The sequence below is a fragment of the Nothobranchius furzeri genome, chromosome 13 (assembly GCF_043380555.1).
Source record: "Nothobranchius furzeri strain GRZ-AD chromosome 13, NfurGRZ-RIMD1, whole genome shotgun sequence".
Classification (NCBI taxonomy): Eukaryota; Metazoa; Chordata; class Actinopteri; order Cyprinodontiformes; family Nothobranchiidae; genus Nothobranchius; species Nothobranchius furzeri.
In genome coordinates this window covers 42,661,197-42,685,288 of record NC_091753.1, presented here as the reverse complement: position 1 = coordinate 42,685,288, position 24,092 = coordinate 42,661,197, and the positions used below count along the sequence as shown (strand labels likewise).

The 24,092-nt window shown below is 45.1% G+C and overlaps 1 protein-coding gene across 5 annotated transcripts in view; it reads right to left on the bottom strand.

The window, feature by feature from the left end:
• nbeab (neurobeachin b) overlaps positions 1 to 24,092 on the bottom strand; it is a 279,564-nt gene that overhangs the window by 165,256 nt on the left and 90,216 nt on the right. For 4 of the 5 annotated variants that reach the window (XM_015951379.3, XM_015951381.3, XM_015951380.3 and 1 more), the window contains 6 exons: positions 21,177 to 21,285; positions 18,471 to 18,623; positions 10,441 to 10,609; positions 3,619 to 3,698; positions 3,079 to 3,141; positions 168 to 265 (listed from right to left, as the gene is read on the bottom strand). In XM_015951379.3, coding sequence (XP_015806865.2) covers positions 168 to 265; positions 3,079 to 3,141; positions 3,619 to 3,698; positions 10,441 to 10,609; positions 18,471 to 18,623; positions 21,177 to 21,285 — 672 coding nt within the window. Of the gene's footprint in view, positions 1 to 167; positions 266 to 3,078; positions 3,142 to 3,618; positions 3,699 to 6,771; positions 6,899 to 10,440; positions 10,610 to 18,470; positions 18,624 to 21,176; positions 21,286 to 24,092 lie in introns of those variants that run through there. The other variant, XM_054742652.2, reaches the window with a different exon arrangement.

Here is a 24,092-nt window from a genome sequence, read left to right as displayed (position 1 = left end):
ATGAAAAGGCTTCTCCGCAGCTGACTGCTTTTTTTAACTACAGACCTTATTATAGGATGTAAAACCATTTTGTTAGTGTGGCTGCATTATTTTGCTTCTCAATCAGAACATACATCACTTAGTCATGATGCAACAACACCAGAAATTCTTAAGGTCCGGGGGTTTACCGTATTCCATTTCTCTGGTCGAAGGCAGGGATCATGGAAGCTGGATGCTCAGACATGAGAGCTACCACCAACTGTAACACATCATGCAGATTTTCATCCTGAAGACAAACAGAGAAGGAAGCCGCTGAAGAAACGGGACGTGTCATTTGAGTAAATGTTAGGATGTCATCTTTGCCTCCTGCAGACAATCTAATCAAGCATTGAATTGCCTCTGTGCATGAAATGTGCTAAAGTAAAAAAGGCTGACTTGCCTTGCCCAATCCCCAACCACCTGCTTTCACAAAAAACTTTAATGGCACATAGGCCGGTTTGTATTCAGTTATAATTATCCAGGAATCTTTAAAAAAAAAACAAATTTATGTAGTTTTATTGAACAAAATCATGCTTATATAAAGCCAATTCAGCAGTTTTATTCTAGAAATTTTTGCTACCTTCCAGAATGAGCCGTTTAGGGCTCTGTCACTTTAAGAAAACAAGCTGGAGCTGGCCACACCTACCCTCCCCAGCTCAGACTGCTCTATGCTGAGAAGCTTTTTAGGAGGGGCTCAGAATAGAGCCGCCATTCCTCCAGCAGCAGCTATCTTCTGCATGTAAGAGGTGGTTCTATTCCAGGGGCGGGCAATCCTGGTCCTCGAGGGCCATTATCCCACATGTTTTACTGTTTCCCCTGTTTCAACACACCTGATTTCAATCAGCAGGAGATTAGCTGGCTTCTGCAGCTTGATGAGCTGCTGAATCAACTGTGTTGGAACTGGGAAATAACAAAAAGATGGAGGATACCGGCCCTCGAGGACTGGAGTTGCCCGCCCCTGTTCTATTCCATTCTCCTAGTTTGTGACATCACAGTCAGGGACATGGCTCATTTTAGGATTATGTTATGGAAAAATTTATGTTTATTAATTCTTGATCATTGACTCAATCAACCGAATGTAAATGTATTTCTCTCTCTCTCTCTCTCTCTCTCTCTCTCTCTCTCTCTCTCTCTCTCTCTCTCTCTCTCTCTCTCTCTCTCTCTCTCTCTCTCTCTCTCTCTCTCTCTCTCTCTCTCTCTCTCTCTCTCTCTCTCTCTCTCTCTCTCTCTCTCTCTCTCTCTCTCTCTCTCTCTCTCTCTCTCTCTCTCTCTCTCTCTCTCTCTCTCTCTCTCTCTCTCTCTCTCTCTCTCTCTCTCTCTCTCTCTCTCTCTCTCTCTCTCTCTCTCTCTCTCTCTCTCTCTCTCTCTCTCTCTCTCTCTCCGTGACCAGATGTTCGGGGCATTTTGCCTCGTGCATTATGCCACAGTTATAACTGTTTAACTTGTCTGCTCATTGTCTCCTTCTCTCCTCACTTAAGGAAATGGGTCATCAATAAACATGTTGATAAAATCCATGACAAATTAACTCATTCACTGCCAGACATTTCCTGATCGGTAAGGCCTGTCGCTGCCAGCGTTTCTCAGTTTTTACTGTTTTTTAAGAGTCACAAAACGTTGCGCGCTAGGATGATGTCGACGCCAAAACAACCAAAACAAAGTGGAGACTCACCTCTTACATGAGGAAGAATCCGTGTGTTTTGATCGTCATCCGTTCGTTCATAATCCATTGTCAAATTGTGATCGGCAGACGCTTTTCCAGTTCACGCCTCACTTTTTCTACAGGAACGACCCAAAACGATCTCCTAACACATGGATGTTCTGCTTCCTGATCATGTGACGTATGTGGATGAAGATCGGCTTCAGAGCTGAGATGTTTGTTCTCTCAGTGCGGGAGCTCGTTCCGATGCCCAAACAGTAAAAAAATGCACATTTCTAGTGAATGGTTGGATCTAAAATGACGACTTTAGTCGTCAATGGCAGTGAATGAGTTAAAACCAAACACTGACAGAAAACGGATGTACGTTTGTTTTATTCACATTTGGAGTGTTTATGGCCCCGAAAGGCAGCACAAAATAATGCAAAATGTGAGTTTTTGATTAATCGTGTTTGTTTTATCCTGTCGTATATTATGTATTATCAATCAAAGTTGGTACACAGACAAAATGAATATTAAAAGCTACATCACAAAGGGGTTCACTGCTATGGTAGTATGGTGCCTTGAAGTCCTGGCCTCAAAACTCAAATTTTAATGAATCTCAACACGAGGGCACACTGCTGTAAGAGAATAAATTGCTGCAGCTTTTAATATATCAGTTTTCTGCATAATGTTAGAGGCAATATGATTTTACAGATGTTGCAATAGTAGCCAGAGGCAAACTATACGATTTACTACAATAGGAATAATGAGAAAATGGATTATTTGGAAATAAATAAATCCACTGAATATATTTCAATTGATTTTAACAGCAGTACTTCATAAAGGCTATCCCATTGAGGTTTCCAACTCATTCTAATGTAAAGCGGCACCATCTTGGTAAATGAAGGGCTTGTTTCGTTTAAAGCGACTTCTTTCCTAGGAAGAACCAAAGACTGCATTCCTTCTTCTAAGCAGTCAGGCAATTAATCAAATCCCACTTAACACACGGTGGGCCACAATCCACCACTTACTATGACCACCAGGTGTTCAAGAGAGATCTGCACCCCACAGATTTAGCTCCAAAGATAGGCCCCACTTTTCTTATTCTAAACAGGGCAACATTTTTCTATCCCCTTATCCACACAAGTCCAGGGGATGACGACATTTCCGTATTCACAGAAGGCCAGGAGTTAAGGGAATTGGAATTTTATCACCTGCAGTTGCAGAAGTCCTTGGTACCGATTCCAACAGCAAATGAACAATGGTTAACTAGTCAAAATATTCATTCATGTAGTAGAAAAAACTTAACTGCTGACAGAATAAAAAATTCTGAAGAGGGTTTGTGACCCTGGAGCTTTGGGCAGGAGAGTGGCATAACAAAAGGCTGAGTAAATTCCCATTGGAGCACAGAAGGACTCGGGTACCTCTTGCATTGTTAGCAAATAGTTCAGGATGCTCTGCAATTCATCCTCCTTCACACCTCGATCCTAAAAAGGCAAAAAGTAGGGAGGGAAAACATAAAATAGCGAACAAGGCAGAGAACTGGAGGGTGGGACTTTACAAAAAATATAAGATGCATGCAAATCATTTGACAAAAACCTTTTTAAATAAATCAGACTAAAATCATATTAAAATAAATCTAATTTTGATTCTTTCAAAGAAGGCTTGTGTCAACATGTGGCTAAATAATCATTTAAAAGAATTTGATGTGCATTGTGGTTTAACTATGTAATATTTACGTAATTTGGTATTATCTGCTCTTTTAGTAAACAACTAAAAAGCAATCAAGTCTCTGGGTTAACAAACACAAAGTGCACTTAACTCATATGTAACTTCATTTGATCAAATAGCTAAATAAAAAAGATCTTTTTGATGAAATAGCTGAGCATTTTCAGAGGGTAACAGAGACTATCTCCATATTTCATCAGTGCAGGCTTGTGGAAGACTGATGCAAAAAGACAAACCTTCAGAATGAGTTGCTTGAGGAAGAGAAGCATGAACGCCCTCAGAGAAACTACTTCCTTCTGGGTTGGCCTTGGACCATCTGTAGTTAGACAAAATCAAATAAAAAAAGAAATTGAAACAATATGTTTTGCAGTCTCTTACTTCCAATCTGAATTTGAGTTTATGAGGAAACGTTGACTTAAAACAAAACATTTTAAAAGAAAACATCTCTGATGTGCGTAGATTCAATATTTTACTAGGTCTAACGGCAGCTACATCAATGTGTAAACAGACCAGAATGTTTCCATTAATAATTAGATAATGATTTAAGGCAATATAAGGATTTTTGGCTCTTTCTTTCCAAGTACATTTATCATCTGTGCTGCATCCAAACGCTGTGTTCCAATCAGGTAACCTTGGCCACAACATCCTGCCTGGGCCACCAGCCCAAGGTTGCTCACACCTGCCCATCACACAAGCCAACACTCATTAAAAGTATCCAGAACTCTTCCGCCAGTGTAAGGTCGCTTTGGCCTTCTGAAGGTTAGCTCAGATTGAAATCCATTCCTGTTCTAAGCCTCTTTACACATCTGATGAGCCGAGTAGCGCTGGCAGGTGTACGCATCTTGTGTAAATGAAGAATGCCAAATCATGACAGAACATGCTGATTATCCAACACTTCAAGGGGTTGTTTGTGCTCTGCTACCATGCTTGGCACAAGAATGAACTCTTTACCCATCAGATCATATTCGTTTCTTTTTATTTCAATTTTTTAATAAAAACTTGTTTTCATGTACACAGAGCAAATGGGCCGCAGCTACAATAGATCAATAGAATAGAGAAAAACAGCTCTACACATCAAAACATACAGGATACAGCATGCATTACCTCTTCCAGCAATACAACCCAATTCTAAAAGGATTAGCCAGATTCTCACTGAAACACAAAGCCTTTGTTCCAGCTATAAATCCTGGCATATATTAACTTATTCCTTATTCATGATGTGCAACAACGAGATATTAGGCTACTGACAAAATCTCCAGCAGACGTGGGGCTGTTACAGGGCAGTAACTGGGTCAAATGCTATTGCAAAAGCAATTCAGAGAAAATTGGTCACTTTGCCCAATGCCCCCTCCCTTTCCTCCACTGTACTGATAAACTCTAACCTTCGCCTTCGCTGAACACATGTTCACTTGAAGCCAGGACAGATACAGTGGCAGCTGACACCTGACCATCCTGCTCCTACACCTGCTCAATGTAATCAATGGCGAGGCTCCCAGAGGTTGGAGGAGGGAAGCTAAGTGCTCCTGCATCCCGACACTGATTAATAGCAGGAGAAAGGAAAACCTACCGTTGGGACAGAGCCTAACATGAAGGGATGATAAGAACATTATTACCATGGCCACTGCATCGAAGTTATTCACAAGTAATTATGCTCACCAACTCTGCACAGCTCTTGTTTCTCATTCACAGACTGCTTTAATTCCTGCATCCCAAGGGCGCAAGGAGAAAGAGCTTAATGAAAAACAATTTATGTCCATGCAAGGATTTCATTGCAGCATAGAAATGATAATAATGAACTCAAGACAAAGACAATAATACACATCCTTTATGCATTTATAAACCATTCAATGAACGAACAAGATTTATTACATGTGAACTCAGAGTTCTTTGACTGAACGCAGATAAAAATCAGTTTTTTACTGTCGCACGGGCAAACACAGAGTAAAGATTCATCTATTTAAAGGCGTGGAACAGTAAAAACCCATTTCTTTAATAAGCATCCCTGATTATAATTGGTCACTGAGTTTTCATGCTAGCTGAGCATGAAAATAGTCTCCTACACCTACCTCCAGAATCAGCTTCTGATTGAAAACAGATGGTCAAACTCTAGGCTTTGAAAAGTCTCACAGATCTATATCACACTGTCACTTAACATTCATGGACTCACGTATCTTAACTCAGAGTGGAGAAGGCTGTTGTTTTAGCATCCAGGAAAGAGCAGGGAATGTCCTGACTAGTATAAGCTAACCGTTAGCATTAGAAACCTCACCACTAGGGCTGGGCATCAAGCATCCATTGGAACCAGTTCCAACTGTTAGTTTCCCCCGGAATCGTTCAAAAAGTTTTCTTCAATTTCGATTCCTGGTATGCCGACGGAAGAGGAATCCGCAGCCGATCTCTGAAAAAAAAGTGATCTGCAAATTGTGATTAGAGCTGATCACACCAGCTGTCTGTGTGCAGCACCGAGTCCCCCTCCCCCACCCGGCGCGCAGCTGCCAAATATAAAACGTGTTTGCCGAACTTTTACTCTGTAATGTAAAGTTTAACTCCTGCAGCAAAAAATGCGCCGTAGAGGAATCTTGTTAAAATACATCAACACGATGGATTTAATAGAAGCTTTAAAGAACAAACTCTGGATGGTGTGAGGTGAGTTTGTCTCTGCAGAAATAAGAACACACACGGAGCGTCAGCAGTCAGATGCAGCCGCTCACCAACGTGTGTGTGTGTGTGTGTGTGTGTGTGTGTGTGTGTGTGTGTGTGTGTGCGTGCGTGTGTGCGTGCGTGCGTGCGTGCGTGCGTGTGTGTGTGTGCGTGTGTGTGTGTGTGAATGAGAGGGCTGAAGCTTCTCTGTGGTGGACCACACCAGCTTCTGCTACAATAAATAATTATAATAATAATATATAACATTTTTAACTTCCTTTCTCAACTATTTCTGTTCAGTTTTAATGTTTAAACTCTGTTAGATTGTTACTGACAGCAGCTACATTTAAGTTTCACTTCCTGTTCTGCCTGAATGGCTGCAGGTGGGAAAACAGCTGGACGTTTCTGGATATGTTGGAGACATTTAGCCTCTCATGCCAGAGGCTTCTTCCAGACTTTGGTTGTGGTCAGAAACAAACACACTGGTTGTGCTGCAAGTCTTTTGCTTCTTTTTTTTTTCTTCTCCAAAACATGTTTTAGTCTAAATGAAGGTGAATTTATTGTTCATAGAATTAAAATTCATGTTGAAGTTAAGATTATTTCATCAAGTAGGACCTGTGGTTAGCTGGCTCATGTTAAACATGCCATGTCTTGAAAGAATCTGAATCGGGAATCGATAGGAACCGGAATCGAAACGAGGAATTGGAATTGGAATCATTCAAAATCAAACGATGCCCAACCCTACTCACCACAAAGCACAAGCTCCTCCTGTCTTGTGTTATTTGTGTCACAAACGTGCCGGTGAGCGAAGCGGAGGTGTGGATCCACACGCGGGTGAAGAAGCAGGCAGGTAGGCAGACAGGAACGTTTAAAACACGGATTTATTCAGGGACACGTAGGACAATGAAACAATGAACCAACCAGACAAAATGGACTAACAAGGTTTAAATACAGGAGGAGCTGGGACCTTGGGTGATTGGGAGACGAGAGTCAGGTGGGAGCAATTAACATGAACACAGGACTGAACAGAATAGGGAGACAGGACAGGGTGTGACAATTTGTGTGCTTGTGTTGCTGTTATCCAATCCAAGGTGAGATGTCTAAATATCAGGAAATAACACTCCAAAACCTGCCGTCTGAAGCTCAGCTGTGATGCAAGTCACTACTAGATCCTGGAAATAGTGCACCGGTATGTTTCCCCCCCCAGAACAACTTACAAGACATTAATTCCTACTAGAGACCACTGAAAATGTATTGGCTGAATGAGTGAACCACACCTTTAACCCAACAATGACCAAAAAGAAACACCATTTGGAAATGAATTGGTGTTTCTTTCACATTCACTTTTCAAACAATAAGAAATAAACTCCAAACTTAAAACCTCTAAAGCAGAGTTTTCTCACATCTATCACAGGGATGAACAAAAACCAGCATGAACGGAATGTGATGTGGTCCTGATGCTGCAGCCCGTCTCATCAAGAATTATTCAGTCAAGCAAAGCCAAGGAAGAGACTGAGACAAAAGGTGAGTGAAAGGGATTGAGACAGATTACGCCTCGGCTGTGGATACATGTCACATTTTAAGAGAAATTGAGTGATGAGTATCTGCCCACAAGTGTCAGGACCGATAATGTATTAGAACTGAATGATACATGACTTTAATTTGAAAGCACTTTCCATTAAGACTTGCAGACAAAAAAAAAAACAGATGATACACTTCTGGAAAGAAATGTGTTTTAAATGTCCTTTCTGTGTCCTATATTTCAACACTTCATTATCTGTTTGGCTCTCTCCCTCTTTGCATGTGCGTTTGTTTGGTCATTCCTCCGTTTGGAAGAACAAAGAGGATGAGGGAGATGCCAAATCAAGTTAAGATAAATCAAATCAGGCTGCTGGAAAATAACGCACAGCAAGAAGGTGATCCGTTCCATGATGCCATTCCTTTAAAATCAGCACCGTAATTGGTCTTTTATTTGAGAGTGTACGTTTGGAGAACACTTAATGGGAAAACTAAATGGGAAATTATGGTTTACAGATGTGCCATAATTCAGTGCAAGTATAATATGCACATCATCCCAACCACTTCAAATTTAACTAAACTATTCAAGATTATTCTCTAAACTTGGAAAATATTAACGATACCAGCTCAATCATTGATTCTATTTCTGTAACAGGTCCAGATTAACATCTCACATTTTTAGTTACCCACTAAATACGTTGGAAAATGAGTGGATAAGTAGACGAAGTATCATGCACACAAAAAGCTTACAGAAATATTTAGGACCATGAAAAGAAAGAGAATGGTCCTGAAGCAGTACAGCCAGGGGCGTGTCCAGGGAGTGGCCTGGGGTGGCACATGCCACCCTTGGAATCTGATTGGCCACCCCAGGTGCCACCACACTAATTTACCTTTAAATAGGCTTTTCATTGTCCACAAAAGGCTTGGGGGTAAAACAAAAAAAGCATAACCATTGATGCCACCCATGCTCAAAGTTGTGCCTCACCTGGACCACCCCATTTTAAAAGATCTGGACACGCCACCGAGTACAGAGGCCCCAAATCATCACAATACCACCACCATGTGTCCCTGTTGATAAGATGTTAGTTGTACAGCAGTTCACAGAATATTCCCACAAATTCTTGGCAAATGTAAAATGGGCCTTTGTGTTATTTTGGATTGGCTGAGGTTTGGGCCTTGGAACTCTCTAATGATGGACATTTTTCCACTTTTGCTTTTCTATCATTTTTCCACATATGGTAAAGTTGGTTTGAATAGCCTTTGTCCTAAAAGGCCTCATTCACTCAATTTTTAGATACATTTGCTGTGGTCTCTAGAATGAGTGAGAGCCTTGTGAGTCGTTTTCTATGGGAAAAAGCTCCAGTCCTCCTGTTTCAGGGGTAGAAGTTTGTTGGAAGAATGAGGGCGGGGGAGTCTTACTCTAATATTCTTATGCAAATCACCTGCCTCCAATTAGCTGATGTCAACATGACTATTCCACCATCCTAGTTTGCTTTTTTTTTTCTTGTTTAAGAAAATGCAACTTTGATGTTTTATTTCCACAAATATCACATGCCTGAAGGTGTTCTGCCATGTGGTGGAGTTGCTAATTCTAATGGAAAGCTTCTACTAGCCAAGACACGCTCTGCTCTCTCCTGGCTGCAAAATAAACACAGCCTTCTATAGTTGGGCCCAAGCTAAGGTGGGCGGGAACATGAATGCTAATTTTCCCTTTGATGTAGAACTGACTGGATTTTTTTGCGTGTGAATGACACTGGGGTGTTTCTGGGACTCCAGAAGGCACTATATCAAATACAGACCATTTACCATTTCACCCATTTCCTTTCAGCGTCAAATGCAGGAGATGTGAGATGAAAACTATGTTCATGTTCAGAGTGAACAGTTTCTCAGTGAATGAGATCTTTAAGAAAATCATCTTTTGCAAACTGCCTTTTATATTCACTCAAGTTGTTTTTGTCCAATACTGAATTCTGTTTCCTAATATAAAACCAGTAGGTGTTGCAAACAACAAACTAAGACTTTTTGGAAGGGAGGTAACACATTTCTACAGTACTATAGAAATGACTTCAATTATGAGATGGCAGTCCATTATGGCCACTTGCTGCTAAACTGCATCAGGACTGCAGGTTATAGAGGCTAAAATGGTGCAATGATATAATGATGCAATATATCTCAATAGGAATATTCATCCAGTTCTGACACGGACAGGTGATTACTTCTCAACTCCTGGTATTTAAACATGCAAAATTCAACATTTAAAAAATGCACGAATAGCCAAAGATAAAACATTAAGGATTAAATTATCTCCGATTGTGTGAGGAGCATTACTTCAACGCTACCAAGCAAGAATTTTTTATTGGGCCTCAGTGCTGCATAGATGGGGCTCTCTAAACAATATAAAACATTATATTACCATGTGGGTAGTCTCAGAAAAATGGATGGCAGAGAAGGAAAGGACAGTTCAAGGACGCCTTGTCTCCTTTACAGCCTGCTTGGTGATGTGCTGTTTCGCAGACTGAGTGTGCCCGTCATTCTGCTGGACTGGGTTTTATAGACTTAACACCCACACCAAGCGCCCTAGTGGGATGACAATATTGATATGATGCATCTGCCTCTCCGCAGTCTCATGGGATGGCAACAGCACCAACAGCTGACAGACGAGCAGAGATGACTCATTTAAAATATGGTGGAGCCGCTGTCCTTTCAGTCAGGCAGCAGGCTTGTGATTGGACATGATGTTTGTGATTGGTTAACTCCTAAAACACAAGCTTCCATTCCCAGATGGGTGAGAAACAGTTTAGATGAACAATGACCAAAATCAAATTATGTTTTCAGCTATGATTTAGTCATATTTAGCCCCACATGGGCAGAACGGCATTCCGAACTTATTATGTACCCACCTACACCCTTTGGACTGATGCCGCTGTTGTCTGCAGGGTTGATGGCCCAGTAGTAGTACTTGAGCATATGCATCAGCTGAAGGACTGTGCCAACTCGACGAATTGCGCTGTAGATGGTTGCTGTACCAATGAACTCAGCAGATAGGTACGTGTATAAAGAAAGTTGAACCTTGAAAAAGAAAACAAAAAAATCATGACACTAAAAGGTCTAAACCGTTTATCTTACATGGACAATTTGTATTTTTTTACCATTAATCTCTAGAAATATCCATCAAAATGTTGAAAGTGAATTAAATGATGCCCAGTTGTTGAAAAATATTGGCAGCTTTGTAACATATAACCATAAAAATTGGGTCTAAATTACATAGGAGCAGGTCAGTCTCTGGCGACGCCATATTAGACGTCACGTTTCCTTCTACGGGAGCCCGTGAGGACAAAATGCATTTACTGATTTGTAACAAGCGGTTACATGTTTATGTTTATGTATTTAACAGACGCTTTTGTCCAAAGCGACTTACAAGTGATAATCGGCATTTTGCCCTTGAGGCTAACAACAATAGTAACAACAACAAATTGACATCAGTCATAACTCTCACCATTCAGAAACATTTTTTTTACACATTTACCTCTTCGCTTTTTGCCTGTGGTGAAAGGGAGTTTGATGTGTTTGTTGAATAATCTGACAAACTCATTTGAAAATTGCACTCACAGGGATTTTTGACCCCAATGGCCTTCTGTTGGCAAGGTCTCACTCAAACACAAAAATAATGTTTGCTAGCAGTGATGTAGGTGTGTACTTCCCCCATCTCCATGGAAAATACACATCACTATAAAGTTTTAAATTTGCGACAGCTTCAGAATGAATGCCATTTACACACGCAGTCGAGTTTTTGTAAAACCCAAATCCTCCCCCTTCCATCTAGGAAAAAACTTGGTTCCACACAACCTTGTTTTCAACAAAAATCCTGCATGGCCTGTAGGTGGCAGTAGTTCCCCAAACGTCATGTCTTCGCTAAAAAAACATTCCTTGGACATGGAATAACTGGGTGGCAGGCAGCACCCTTAATGCTGTCCGAAACCTAAAATCCTGGTTATTTACGTCGACAAGCAACTGCCGACATCAGAGAATTTGCTATTCTACAACTTGGTAAGAATTTTTGAAAGCATCAATGTTGATGCTGTTCATCTTCACTTTCACGTGGATAAAAGACAAAACCATGTGGGATACCCAGCTACATGTGTACAGGGTCTAAATCCTTCCTCTTTAATAACAACGAATACAGTTAAATTGAGCTCCCAACCCTTTCAAATGTATGTTTTCTGAACATTACATCATTACATTTTATTTAGTCATCCACTCTTTGATGATAAATGCCTCTTCTCTGACTCGCATTAGATCTTAATAAAATATTAAAACTGTTCATCACTGTGTAAATTGAGGGAAAATCTTTTAAATGAGAGTCAGTTTTTAAGTTTGCAGATTCCTTACAGTTTTAAACAATAAATAACTTTTCCACTTGTTTTTCTAAACTACATAGAAAAACAGTTTTTTGTACACTGGTAACAGGTCAGGGACCCGTGTATGGATGCACATTGTTCAGTCACACCGCTGGCAGCTCTGCAAGCTGTGCAGCACACCGAGAAGAAATCTGGACTTGGTGGTCGCCTTGGGAAAGAAGCTAGAGTAGCTCGATCCCAACTAAGCCAAAAGTGCTCCAACTCACTTCATTAGAAAACTCTTTCACTCAATTTTCTTCCTCTGTTCTCCGTGTATCATTTTTAAGGGAGTCCCACAAGCAGGTCTTTGGATATTTGTGTTTCTTTTTTTCTCATTTATTCACCATTTGCCTCCTAATCACAAATGACAAATGCATTTGCCACACAAACTCTGCCTCTTTGATTTACAATATCTCATTTTTATGGGCCATTATGTAAAAAAGGAGGGAAGGAAAACAGAGCATGCCACATTTAAAGGACTCCTTTTAAGAACTTCATATTAAAGTGGGAGAATGTTTGTAACCTTTTAATGCTCCATCCTGACAATATATCACAAGAGCCATGTTCATCTCAGTTTAAAGTGCCCAATTTATGGTGATTTATAAGGTTATAGTTTTACGGCATTAATACAATGATGCAGTAAATGTTTAAAATACATTTTTGCTCATATTGAGCATTGCAGCAACACTTCATAATTAATGTTAAATACTCATTAGGTGGTTGGTTTGGACAGAAATAACAGACAAGATTAGTTTATTTTGGCTTATAATTGCAAGTGTGAGACCCATGAGTTTCTCTGCACATCTACAGAGGCAGCAATGATGCAAGCAGTCTCTGGAACCGTGCATGGCTTAAAGCTTTGGTTCTATTTCGTCTAGTCTTAGCCCTTAAGCTAGCTGCTATTGGAAGGATGATCTCCGCATCAGCCAATCATGAAGAGCTTAAATGTACGCCCACCAATAGTGGGCCCCCTCGTGGTATATAACCGCAGTGACCCCACTGCTCACCTCCTTTTTCTCTTCATGCCAAGCTTGAGAGCTTTATTAAAGAGCAAATATTATCTCAAAAGAGCAAATTATCCGAAGACGACTTACCAGCCATGTCCAGCGACACCAGACCCTGCCCGACCTGCCAGACGGGCTCCATTTCCAGCGGCGACCTGCACGCTAAGTGTGAGGTCTGTCTCGGGGCTCACCACGCTGGCCTGGCCTTGACCCCGCAGGCCTCGTGCCCGTTCTGTGCCGCTCTGCCCGTGGCGGAGAAGATTCGCCGGGTCGAGTACTTCACTCCCGCCGCCGACGAAGAATTTCCGGTGGCTGACTCCTACCCGCTGGACAAGGCTTTGGTTTTCTTCGACGCCGGTCAGGAGCCGGCTGGCTTCAACCGGCTGGATGACGTCACTGACAGCGAAAACTACGATGAGGCGGCGTCCCTCCTAGACATAACGGAGGTCGACGAGCTTCGCTCAGCGGGTCCTTCTGCCCCAGTGGCTTCTCGCTCCTCCCTGCCAGCAGTAAGAGCACTGCTCCAGGAGCTGCCCGCCATCATTTCTGCATCAGCAGCCCGCAAGGGGCTAGCTGTGCCAGAACCGGCCCTGCCTGAAGCGGATGATTTGGCGGGAATTTTCGGGGCAACTCAGACACGCTGTCCAGACCCTGTCTGGCCGCGCTTCCCCGCTGCTATGAGCTGCTGGTCTGCCGCCTTCTCCGAGCCTGCCAAGCTCAAGGCGCCAGTCTCCACATATGCGCCCATCACCAAGGTCGAGGGGTTTTCCGACCAAGGCTGGCCGTCCGTTCCTCCACTAGAGCCGGATTTGGCCTCGCTGTTCGGCGCCAAGAACCACCTCGCTGGCCCGCGAGCTGTTCCCGCTTCAAAACATGACCAGCTGCTGACGCGGCTCACCGACCGCGCACATCAGTGTGCCTTTCAGACCGGCGCTGCAGGGAATAACATCGCCCTTCTTGCCTTCGGCGTCTCCAAGATGATGGAGGAGCTGGAAGCTCCCGAGGAGTCGAAAGCCGTCATAACTAAGACTGCTGATGCCATCCTCAATCTGTGTGCTGCTGTGCTCACCGGTTCTGCTCGCATCGCTGCCTGGCAGACCCTCATCCAGCGAGCGATCTGGCTGAAGGCCCTGCCCTCCATTCCGGAACATCTGCAAAGGGAGATGCTGGATGGCCCCATCACCACCGATGTTCTGTTTGGTCCCCATCTTAGGGGCGTCATTGAGAGGGCTCAGAAGACGGCCGAACTATCGGCTACGGTGCGAGACCTGGTCCACCCTCGGTCAGCCTCGCACTCCGGCCGTTCAGCCAGAGGATGGGACGAACGGCGCGGAAGCTTCAGACGTCCAGCTGCACCGCCCGCTCCACGGAGCCGGCCTCCCGCTTCGGCTCCACATCAGCGGGACCAGCGAGATGGCGGACAACGGTTCCGGCGGGGCCAGCAGACGCCGTCTTGGCAGTCCCAGGTGCAGGAGCCTCGCCGAAAGCAGCCACAGAAGTGACTCTTTGGGGGGAATGTGTGTGTTACTGATTGTTCTGATGTTGTTGGTTTTGAAATAAAACCCAAAAAACGTCACTCAAAGAGCTCAATCCTACAGTCCTCCGCAGAATCCTCTGCCGAGTTTTCACACATGTTCCCAACACCAAGCACTGCTGCACGCAAACATGTTCCTGCAGGTAGTCATAATACACGGCCAGCCGTAAGGGTGCGCTCCATTTGCGCTCTGGCCCCAGCATCCGGCCAGGCCCAACTCGTCCCACTCTCCCCACGCCGTTGGGTGGGGCGGGATGTCATGTCGCTGTCTCGACCACGCGCGGCGGCACAGTGCGCGGCTCCATCCGCTAGCACTCTGTCGCCCCCGTGCACAGGCCCGGCTCCCACTCGTCCTTCACTCTCGGACTCCACGCTCCGCGGTGTGGACCAGCCTGTTCCAGCTGTTTCGCACTTGCCCTTTCGAGCGCAGCCCTCCATGGGTCGCCCCCAGTTCTCTGGTACGGGCGACGGCGGTAAGGGCGCATGCACAACCCTCAGACGTTGTTCACGTGACCGCGCACACGCGTCCATTGTCGGAACGCGCGCACGAGTGGCGCCGCCTTTGCATCATGAGCAAATGGATTTCGGACACCATTCATTGCGGTCACACACTTCATTTTCAGGCCACTCCACCTCCCTTCAACGGGATCGTGGAGACGACGTTCACATCGCAAGTACAGTCTCAGGCGCTAGAGCTGGAGCTGCGGGAACTTCTGCCCAAAGACGCTATTTCCCGAGTCCCTCGCGGACAAGAACTCTCGGGTTTCTACTCCCGCTACTTCGTAGTACCGAAGAAGTCGGGAGGAATGAGGCCGATTCTCGACCTGCCCCTGTTCAACTGCTCCATAGCAGTAATGCATTTCCGCATGTTAACGATGAGACAAGTCCTGGAATATGTGCACCCCGGGGATTGGTTCACGTCAATCGACCTGAAAGACGCATACTTCCACATACCAGTAGTTCCAAACCACCGGAAGTTTCTGCGTTTTTCGTTCAAGGGAGTTCAATATCAGTTCAATCGCCTCCCTTTCGGCTACTCGCTAGCCCCGCGCACTTTCTCCAAATGTCTGGAGACCGCGCTGCAGCCACTGCGCACGGAGGGAATGAGGGTCTTATTTTACCTGGACGATCTTCTCCTGTGCGCTCGGTCCGAGGACGAGGCGTCACAGCAAACCAGGAGGTTAACAGAGCATCTGTCAACCCTAGGGTTTTCTATAAACTGGGAAAAGAGCTCCATCCTTCCATCCCAGTCGATTGTGTATCTCGGGGTGGAGTTGGACGCCTCCCTAATGAGAGCACGTTTGTCGCCTGCAAGAGCGGCAGATCTCTCCACGGTGATCTCCCGTGTTCAACCCCGCAAGATCGTGAGAGCCCGGTTAGTCATGAAACTCCTGGGCATGATGTCCGCAGCCCATTCAGTAGTGCCGCTAGGTTTGCTGCGCACGAGGCGCTTGCAACGCTGGTTCGTCCGCCTCCGGGTACACCCGATACGTCAGAAGAGACGTATGTTGAGGATTCCCCCTTCAGTGGGCGGGGACCTCGCTCACTGGGGGAACCCCTGCATCCTCTCACGCGGGGTTCCCATCGGACGTCCTGCGTCACACGTATCTGTGTTTACGGATGCGTCACTGTCGGGGTGGGGGGGCACGTGCTTGTCCCACACTGTGGCAGATCGCTGGCCCTCCCACACGCACGAGCACATAAATGTGTTGGAGCTTATGACAGTGAGGAATGTGATCAGACACTTCGCTGCCCTTCTCGAGGGCCGTCATGTCGAAGTTCACACAGACAACCGGGTAGCGGCAGCCTACATAAATCGCCAAGGGGGAGTTCGATCCCTCCCACTGTTGCGTGTCGCCACAGATTTACTGTGTTGGACACATGTCCACCTGCTGTCCATCAGAGCCATCTACATTCCGGGGGTACTGAATGTAGCGGCAGACATCCTGTCGAGAGGGGGACCCCGCGACTCCGACTGGCGTCTACATCCTGCACTGATATCACAGATCTGGATCAGGTTCGGGGAACCGTCTGTGGATCTGTTCGCGGCTCGCGAAAATGCTCAGTGTCGCCTGTGGTTTTCCCTGAGTCCCCGGGACGGACCCCCGCTCGGGGCGGACGCCTTCTCACACCAGCCCTGGCCTCGAACGCTCCTTTACGCGTTTCCACCAGTCCCTCTGATTCCCCGTCTCCTGGACCGAATTAGGTCGGAACAGCTCTCGGTGATTCTGGTGGCTCCCAGGCGCGTGTCCGCGTCATGGTTTCCGGACCTGCAAGCGCTAGTGTCCGGCTCCCCGTGGAGGATCCCGTGGAGGGCGGACGCCCTTCTCCAGGCGGATGGGATAATCAAATATCCTCCGGAAATAGGCCAACGGCTGTGGGTCTGGCCGCTGAGCGGTCACGCTTAGAGGCTTCTGGGCTGCCGCATGATGTGGTGGCCACGATTCAGAGTGCGCGGGCGCCCTCTACCATTGCCTCTTACGCTGCTAAATGGGCAGCTTTCCAGAACTGGTGCGCATAACGGAATGTTCAAGCGCTCTCCTGCCAGCTGGCGGATGTTCTATCGTTTTTGCAGATACTGATGGACAGGGGCCTCGCATTCAGCACTGTTAAGACATATGCTGCAGCTATCTCATCATGTCATCAGGGTTTTGGAGATAGATCTGTTTTCAATCATCCCCTCACAAAACGTTTTCTAAAAGGTGTCAGAAGGAACAGACCTGTGTCCCGCCCGCTTTTTCCCCAATGGGATCTAACGGTGGTTCTGCACGGCTTATCTGAAGCTCCATTTGAACCCTTGGACCAGGTCTCACTCAAGTTCCTGTCGCTTAAAACTGCATTGCTGCTGGTGCTAGCATCAGTTAAGAGAGTGAGTGACCTAACCGCCCTCTCAGTGGCTCCCGCATGCCTCAGGATCCGGGAGGATGGCGGGTCTGCTGTTTTATGCCCCAACCCAGCCTTTGTGCCCAAAAGCATTAAGGCTTCCTTCAAATCCAGGTCAATTTCATTGGCTGGACTTTTTCCTCCTCCCCATAATTCTGAGGAGGAGGCGGCTTCTCACCTTCTCTGCCCGGTGCGCGCGCTTGCACGATATGTGTCACGCACTTCAGGGATTCGTCGCTCACAAAACCTGTTTGTGCACTACAGGGAGTCTTCCCTTGGTCAGGCGCTGTCGGCCCAGCGCCTTTCACGCTGGCTGTGTGACGCCATTTCCCTCGCTTACACATCATCAGGGCGGGATCCCCCTGAGGCACTCAGGGCTCACTCGGCCAGAGGGATTTCCTCTTCGATGGCGCTCCTCAGTGGTGTGTCAATGGAAGACATTTGTCAGGCTGCTTCATGGGCTTCACCCTGTTCCTTTACTCGTTATTATTTACGAGATGTGTCTTCAGGTTCCATCACTCGTTCAGTGCTTGGACCCCAGCAGGCTAAATGAATGCTTATGGCACCTCATTGGCCTTGCTGAGATGGATTTTATCCTCTTGTGGATGATGTTTTTTAGTGGGGGCCCCTCTCTTATCGTGCCTGCCTCAGTCTTTAGGCCTGGTCTGAGGCTGAACGTCCCCCACTAGAGGAGATTTGATTGGGTGTGTCCATTGGTTGTGTTAACCAGTGGGGCGTAAACCCATCCAGCTGCGCTTTATTCCAATAGCAGCTAGCTTAAGGGCTAAGACTAGACGAAATAGAACGTTGGTTACGTATTGTAACCCCAGATTCTATGAGTCTAGTCGCAGCCCTTAAGCCACTGGCCCCACTGGTTATGATGGGAATAAGAGCCATTGGAGGTGAGCAGTGGGGTCACTGCGGTTATATACCACGAGGGGGCCCACTATTGGTGGGCGTACATTTAAGCTCTTCATGATTGGCTGATGCGGAGATCATCCTTCCAATAGCAGCTAGCTTAAGGGCTGCGACTAGACTCATAGAATCTGGGGTTACAATACGTAACCAACGTTGTGCATCTTCCTCAGTCACTGTTGTCTGTAGGAGCTCACCTTGGCAGGGGTGTGGATCCAAATGGCAGGATTGAACAGAATGTGGTCACATAGCTGCTTCAGCAGAGGTGCTCCGTGTGCAAGGCCATCCAGATACTTTGCAAAGGAGAGGAACTGTTCCAGCACGGCTCTGGTAATATGTGCACGTGAAGACTGCAAGAAGAGGCACAAGAATATGCAGCATCACAAAATCTTGATTATGTCAAAATCATTTGATAGGTCAGGAAATTGCTCTAATTGACTTTATACAACCTCCATTGCTGAAATGTTTTATTTAAAATTAGACTTTGGTGCATTGGTGAGAGAAAATAAATCCTTGCAGAACTGTTTAGGTTTTGTTAATAAGAAACTTTAAATTAGCCTTTAAAAAATGCTGATGATTGAATTTACTCAACCCTTCTGATGCAGTAATGGATTTAAAATGTTTTACTTTTGACAAGCATTGTAGTTCTTAATATTTGGCAGTTGTTAAAAAGTTAAAGTCTCATAGTTGTCACATACCAACACATTGCGGGGAAAATTGTTCTCAGCATTTGATACATCCCAGTGGAGAGCGGTGAGATGCAGACACTGCTGCGCTCGGGAACCATTTGGTGGTTCAACCACCCAGCCCAACCCCTTAAAGCTGAGTGTCAAGCAGGGAGGCATTGGGTCCCATTTTTAAAGTCTTTAGTATGACCTGACCGGAATATGAACCCTGAGTTCCCAGTCTCTGGGCGAACACTCCACCACTTGGCCACCGAGCTCTCACGAGAGTTCTCAACTCAGGAGGGAACTTTAAAAAAATAAAACTCTAAAGAAGCATGAAAGCCCAGGGAAAAGGGAAGGTGTGGCATAAACATATCATGAACAGATGGTGCGATATGTGGAAGTGTGAAACCTGCAGCAGGAGGGAAGAAAGCGGGGAAAAAAGACAGCTCTTATGTCTCGACTCTGCCTGGCTGTTGGTTTACAGCATCTGAAGCCAGCAGGCAGTCAAGTCACTGAGTGACAAAGTGGAGTCATATCTCAGCGCAATGAAAGAGGCGGCACTCTGGGGATCCCGGCTGCTAGATCTGCGTCACAGAATGGGTAAATAAAGATTGATGCAAACTGGGGTGGATATGTTCCTCCTCTAGCTCTGTTCAGTTCAAAGATGCATACAGGACTTTGCTGCAGGCAGTGAAAGATTAGACTGCTGACAGGGCTTTGAGAGTGCATGCGAGGCACAGAGCACCTTGATAAGACAAGAAAAGACGCAATGCACCTGGACAATGAGACAAGTTTCAAAAACAGATGGGTTGTTTAGAGGAAAAACTGCACAGAATATCCCAATCATCTTGGATTTCATAAAGAACTAGAGTTTGTTAATTTAATTCATAAAATTATATTAACACTACCCTAAATGAAGAAAAGTGAGGCCAAAAAAAGTTTCAATGCCTTCATTGTTTGGTGATTTTGAAGCAATGATGCATCAGTTTGTTTGAAGAATAATAAACGATGATGTAATGGTATGAAATGACTGTTTTCCACCAAAAGTCCTTTTCCCCCTCTCCTCTGACACAGAACTAGTCTGCATGAGATCTGGCCTCAAGGTCTCATGCATTTGTTATAAACTCCTTCTTTCCAGCTCAACAGAAGAATGAAGAATGGACTCTCTCCTTTTAATAAATAAAAGAACTCTATTTTAATAAGCTAATCAAACAAAGTGTTAGTCTATAAATAAGACGTGCCCAATCTGTGAAATCAAAATATTAATTACTTTATAATAATCCTATAGAATATAATAAGTAATATGACTTTAAATGTTTCCACTAGGACTGATCTCATGTAGCGTTAAAAGACATGACACATGGCTTTCACTGATCCAATCAGAATCTGCCAGATCTGACGGAGGCGTGGTTTTGGTGGTGGTTGGTAAATCTGTCATCTTTTCATTCGACCATAAACCAAAACATCCGAAGTATAAAACCACGTCATCTTTAACACCAGTTCAAAGCATTTTAGAGAAGTGTAGGAGTGGCCAGTCCGTAACTTTCCTCTTCAGCCAAAGAACCAATGACAAGCTGGATAAAATCTGTTGCTGTTCCAACTGCTGCAACGGTTCCTTTCAGAATAAAAGCTGAGCCATTACGACCCAGGTTTGGGTCTCACTAGATGCCAACAAAACTGTCGTGACCCGGAAGTATCTCAAAGACTGTTCTGGTCGGCAACCGCTGCTTTTCCTACTGGCTTCTGTTCCAGAGAAGGTCTAGCTGGACCTCGACTGGACCCGATCTAACGGGGGCTTCCACCAGGGTATGTAGGCCGACAAATGGCGTTGAATGTGTTTATGAATCTCCTAACCAAAGCTTAACGCGAAGACATCACCTTCATTTCCCATCAGAACTAATCGCTTCTTCGGATTTGCTGGTTCTTAGCAACATTCCACATTACACCATTCTCCGTCTCATTCACCTTAGTTACACCATACATTTAGTGTTAAAGTTAGTCTAGTTTAATTTGTTTAGTAATAAATCTTTAAACTTTTAAACTCGACTCTCTCTCTCTTCTGTTGTCTCTAAGTGAATACGAAGCGGTTATCTAATCCCTGCAATAAAAAGTTCCAATCTTCCGGGTTAAAATAACCTCACAGATCCATAAGGTTGATTTCATATTTGCTATGGAATCTTTTGTCGTATGGCATATTAAATAACATGTCATTTAAATCATTACAGTGAACTTTACCTTCTCTAGCAGATACCCAATCACCAAAAAGCCTTTTCCTCCCAGCATCTGCTCCTGCATGGCCACCGAGCTCTTCAGCATCTCAACCAGAAAGGCCAAAAGAGTGGCGCTGAAGAAAAAAAGAAAGAAATTCCAGAAATAAATCTACTCACACTGAAAATGGCACTGAAAAGACAATTAACTACTGATGGAGGAGGTGAGAAAAGTAGTAAATTAACTGTAGCTTGAGGAGAAACTGGCTAGAAAAAAAAAGGAGTGGGGAAAAAAACAAGGTCATTTTCAGATGTCGACAATCAGCTGGGGACCCACACTCACTCTTTCATCTCCCTTGGATTTAGACAAAAAAGCAGTTTTCCAGGTTTTCTGAGGGGCAGAGGGTGGTCTTTGAGGTGAACTTTAACAGAGTGTGTATGTTTCTGGATGGGAGGAGGGTTCAAAGGGGCAAAGCAGTGCAGTGAAGGTTTTTTATTTTTTTATTTATTTTTTTGCTTTGTTGTAGAGTTTTTCAGCTGAAGCCTTTTGGCTGAGTGACAGGGGTGCTTGGTGACACTTCTTAATCGGCTTTTCCTTACATCCTTCAGTGGTTCCCACTTCAGCCCAACACACACAAGACCACAATCTCTCCTGTCCAAGCTTGTCCTTGTCATGTGAATGAATACAGCAAGCACAGGTCTCAACAGATCACTTCTGTTTTGCTTTTAATGTCTCTTTGTAGATCCACCCTCACCACTGCTGGCTCAAAGAGGAACATATAAAACTGGGTGACTCAACTCTATGTGCTCTTGGTTTATCTTCTGATCCTTCACTGCGAGCACAGATTTCTTCCACATTGGCAAAGAATTACTGGCTGATGTCATTTCGCTAAGGCTTTAAATTTAACTTGGCAGAGAAGAGTATCAGCTGAAAAATGAAAACATTTTAAAGGGAAATTTTTAAAACCACAATCTGAGTGCAGAGTTGAGAGCAGCGCGCCCTCAAGCAAAGTGGGGAGCCAATTGTTGCAAAAGCTTTGAACTCCAAAGCCCAGCAGGCTTGAACAGCGAGAACAGAGTCAAGTTGTTGGGAGTCTCGCCCACTGTGAGACAAAGATGCTACATTTTATTTAATAATAATACATTTTATTTTTTTTAAAAGCGCCTTTCTGGTCACTCAAGGACACTGTACAGAATAAAAACACAAATCATTCAGTAAGTAAACATACATCAACAAACAAGGCACTCTAAAATTCGAAGCTGATATGTGGTTTTGAAGAGGTGAGTTTTGAGTTGTTTTTTGAATTCTGTGAAGGAGTTAATGTTCTTGATGAGAGGGGGAAGGGAGTCCCAGAGTTTGGGAGCGGTGCAGCTGAAGGCTCTACTCCCCATGGTGCTGAGAAGAAAGGAGGGCACAGAGAGATGAATGGAGGAGGAGGACCTGAGGGAACGGGACGAGGTGACGATGTGAACGAGATCTGTGAGGTAGTGAGGGGCGAGGTTATGGATGGCCTTGAAGGTGAGAAGGAGAATCTTGAAGTCAATCCTGGTGTGCATTGGTAGCCAATGGAGTTGTTTGAGGATGGGGGTGATGTGATGAGAGATGGGAGTTTTAGGGACGATGCGTGCTGCTGCATTCTGAACCAGCTGGAGCTTACGGAGGGTTTTCTGAGGGAGACCTGAGAGAAGAGAGTTGCAATAATCGATACGTGATGCCAACATGCTAGTGAGAGAATAGGAATGGAGAGATGAGTGCAATCTGCAGAGGAAGAGAGCTTCATGCATCGGGGATTTGTGCTTTAGTGTGGCCACTCCTGCATCCATGTCAACAGCGTAAATGCAGAGCTCAGACTCCATCCAGCACACAACCGAGTGACTTTTTTCAAACCAGCTCAGAATCTGAGAGGGGTTTTAATCAGCAATTAGGGAAACGTGGCTTCCATACATCCATTTTCTTCCACTTATCCAGAGTCAGGTCGCGGGGGCGGCAGCCTAAGCCGAGAGGCCCAAACTTCCTTTTCCCCAGCCACTTGGGCCAGCTACTCCGGAGGAATCCCAAGGCGTTCCCTGGCCAGGTGAGAGACATAGTCCCTCCAGCGTGTCCTGGGTCTTCCTTTACTTCTCCTCCCGGTTGGACGTGCCCAAAACACCTCACCAGGGAGGCAAACATGGAGGCATCCTAATCAGAAGCCCGAGCCACCTCTGGATGTGGAGGAGCAGCGGATCTACTTTGACCCCTCCCGGATGACCGAGCTTCTCGCCCTATCTCTAAGGGAGAGCTCAGACACCCTGTAGAGAAAAACCAATTTCAGCCACTTTCCCCGATCTCATTCTTTTGGTCCCCATTGATGACCATAGGTAAGGGTAGGAATGTAGATTGACCGGTAAATAGAGAGCTTTACCTTCCAGCTCAGCTCTCTCTTCACCACGACAGACCAGTTCAACGCAGCATCACTGCAGATGCAGCATCAGGCCGCCTATCGATCTCAGACTCCATCTTTCCCTCACTTGTAAACAAGACCCGTTAAACTCCTGCACTTGGGCTTCCAGCTTTACAAAAACTGCCAATGGAAGAAATCTTTATAGTACGACTTGCCAAGCAGACGTGCTTCTACTGCCATGCAGGAGTGAGTTAAGCAGGATTTTTACGTAGCTGGCCAATATTCAAAGCATGAAATAAATCAATCTCCCTCTGGGATTAATAAAGTATTTTTGAATTGAATTGAATGAGAGACCTACACGTGGTGATAAAAGTCAGAGAGATAACCAGTTTTGGTCCTACAGTGTGTGGTCTCCAGTGACACGGCAAAAACTACACTCTACACACAAACTGACCCACGGATATTCCCCGCTCAGACGGGACATCTAGCAAGATAAAATATGAATTCAAAATACATATGGTGGAGGTAAAATGTCCTGACTGCTTCCGTCATCTCACTTTCTG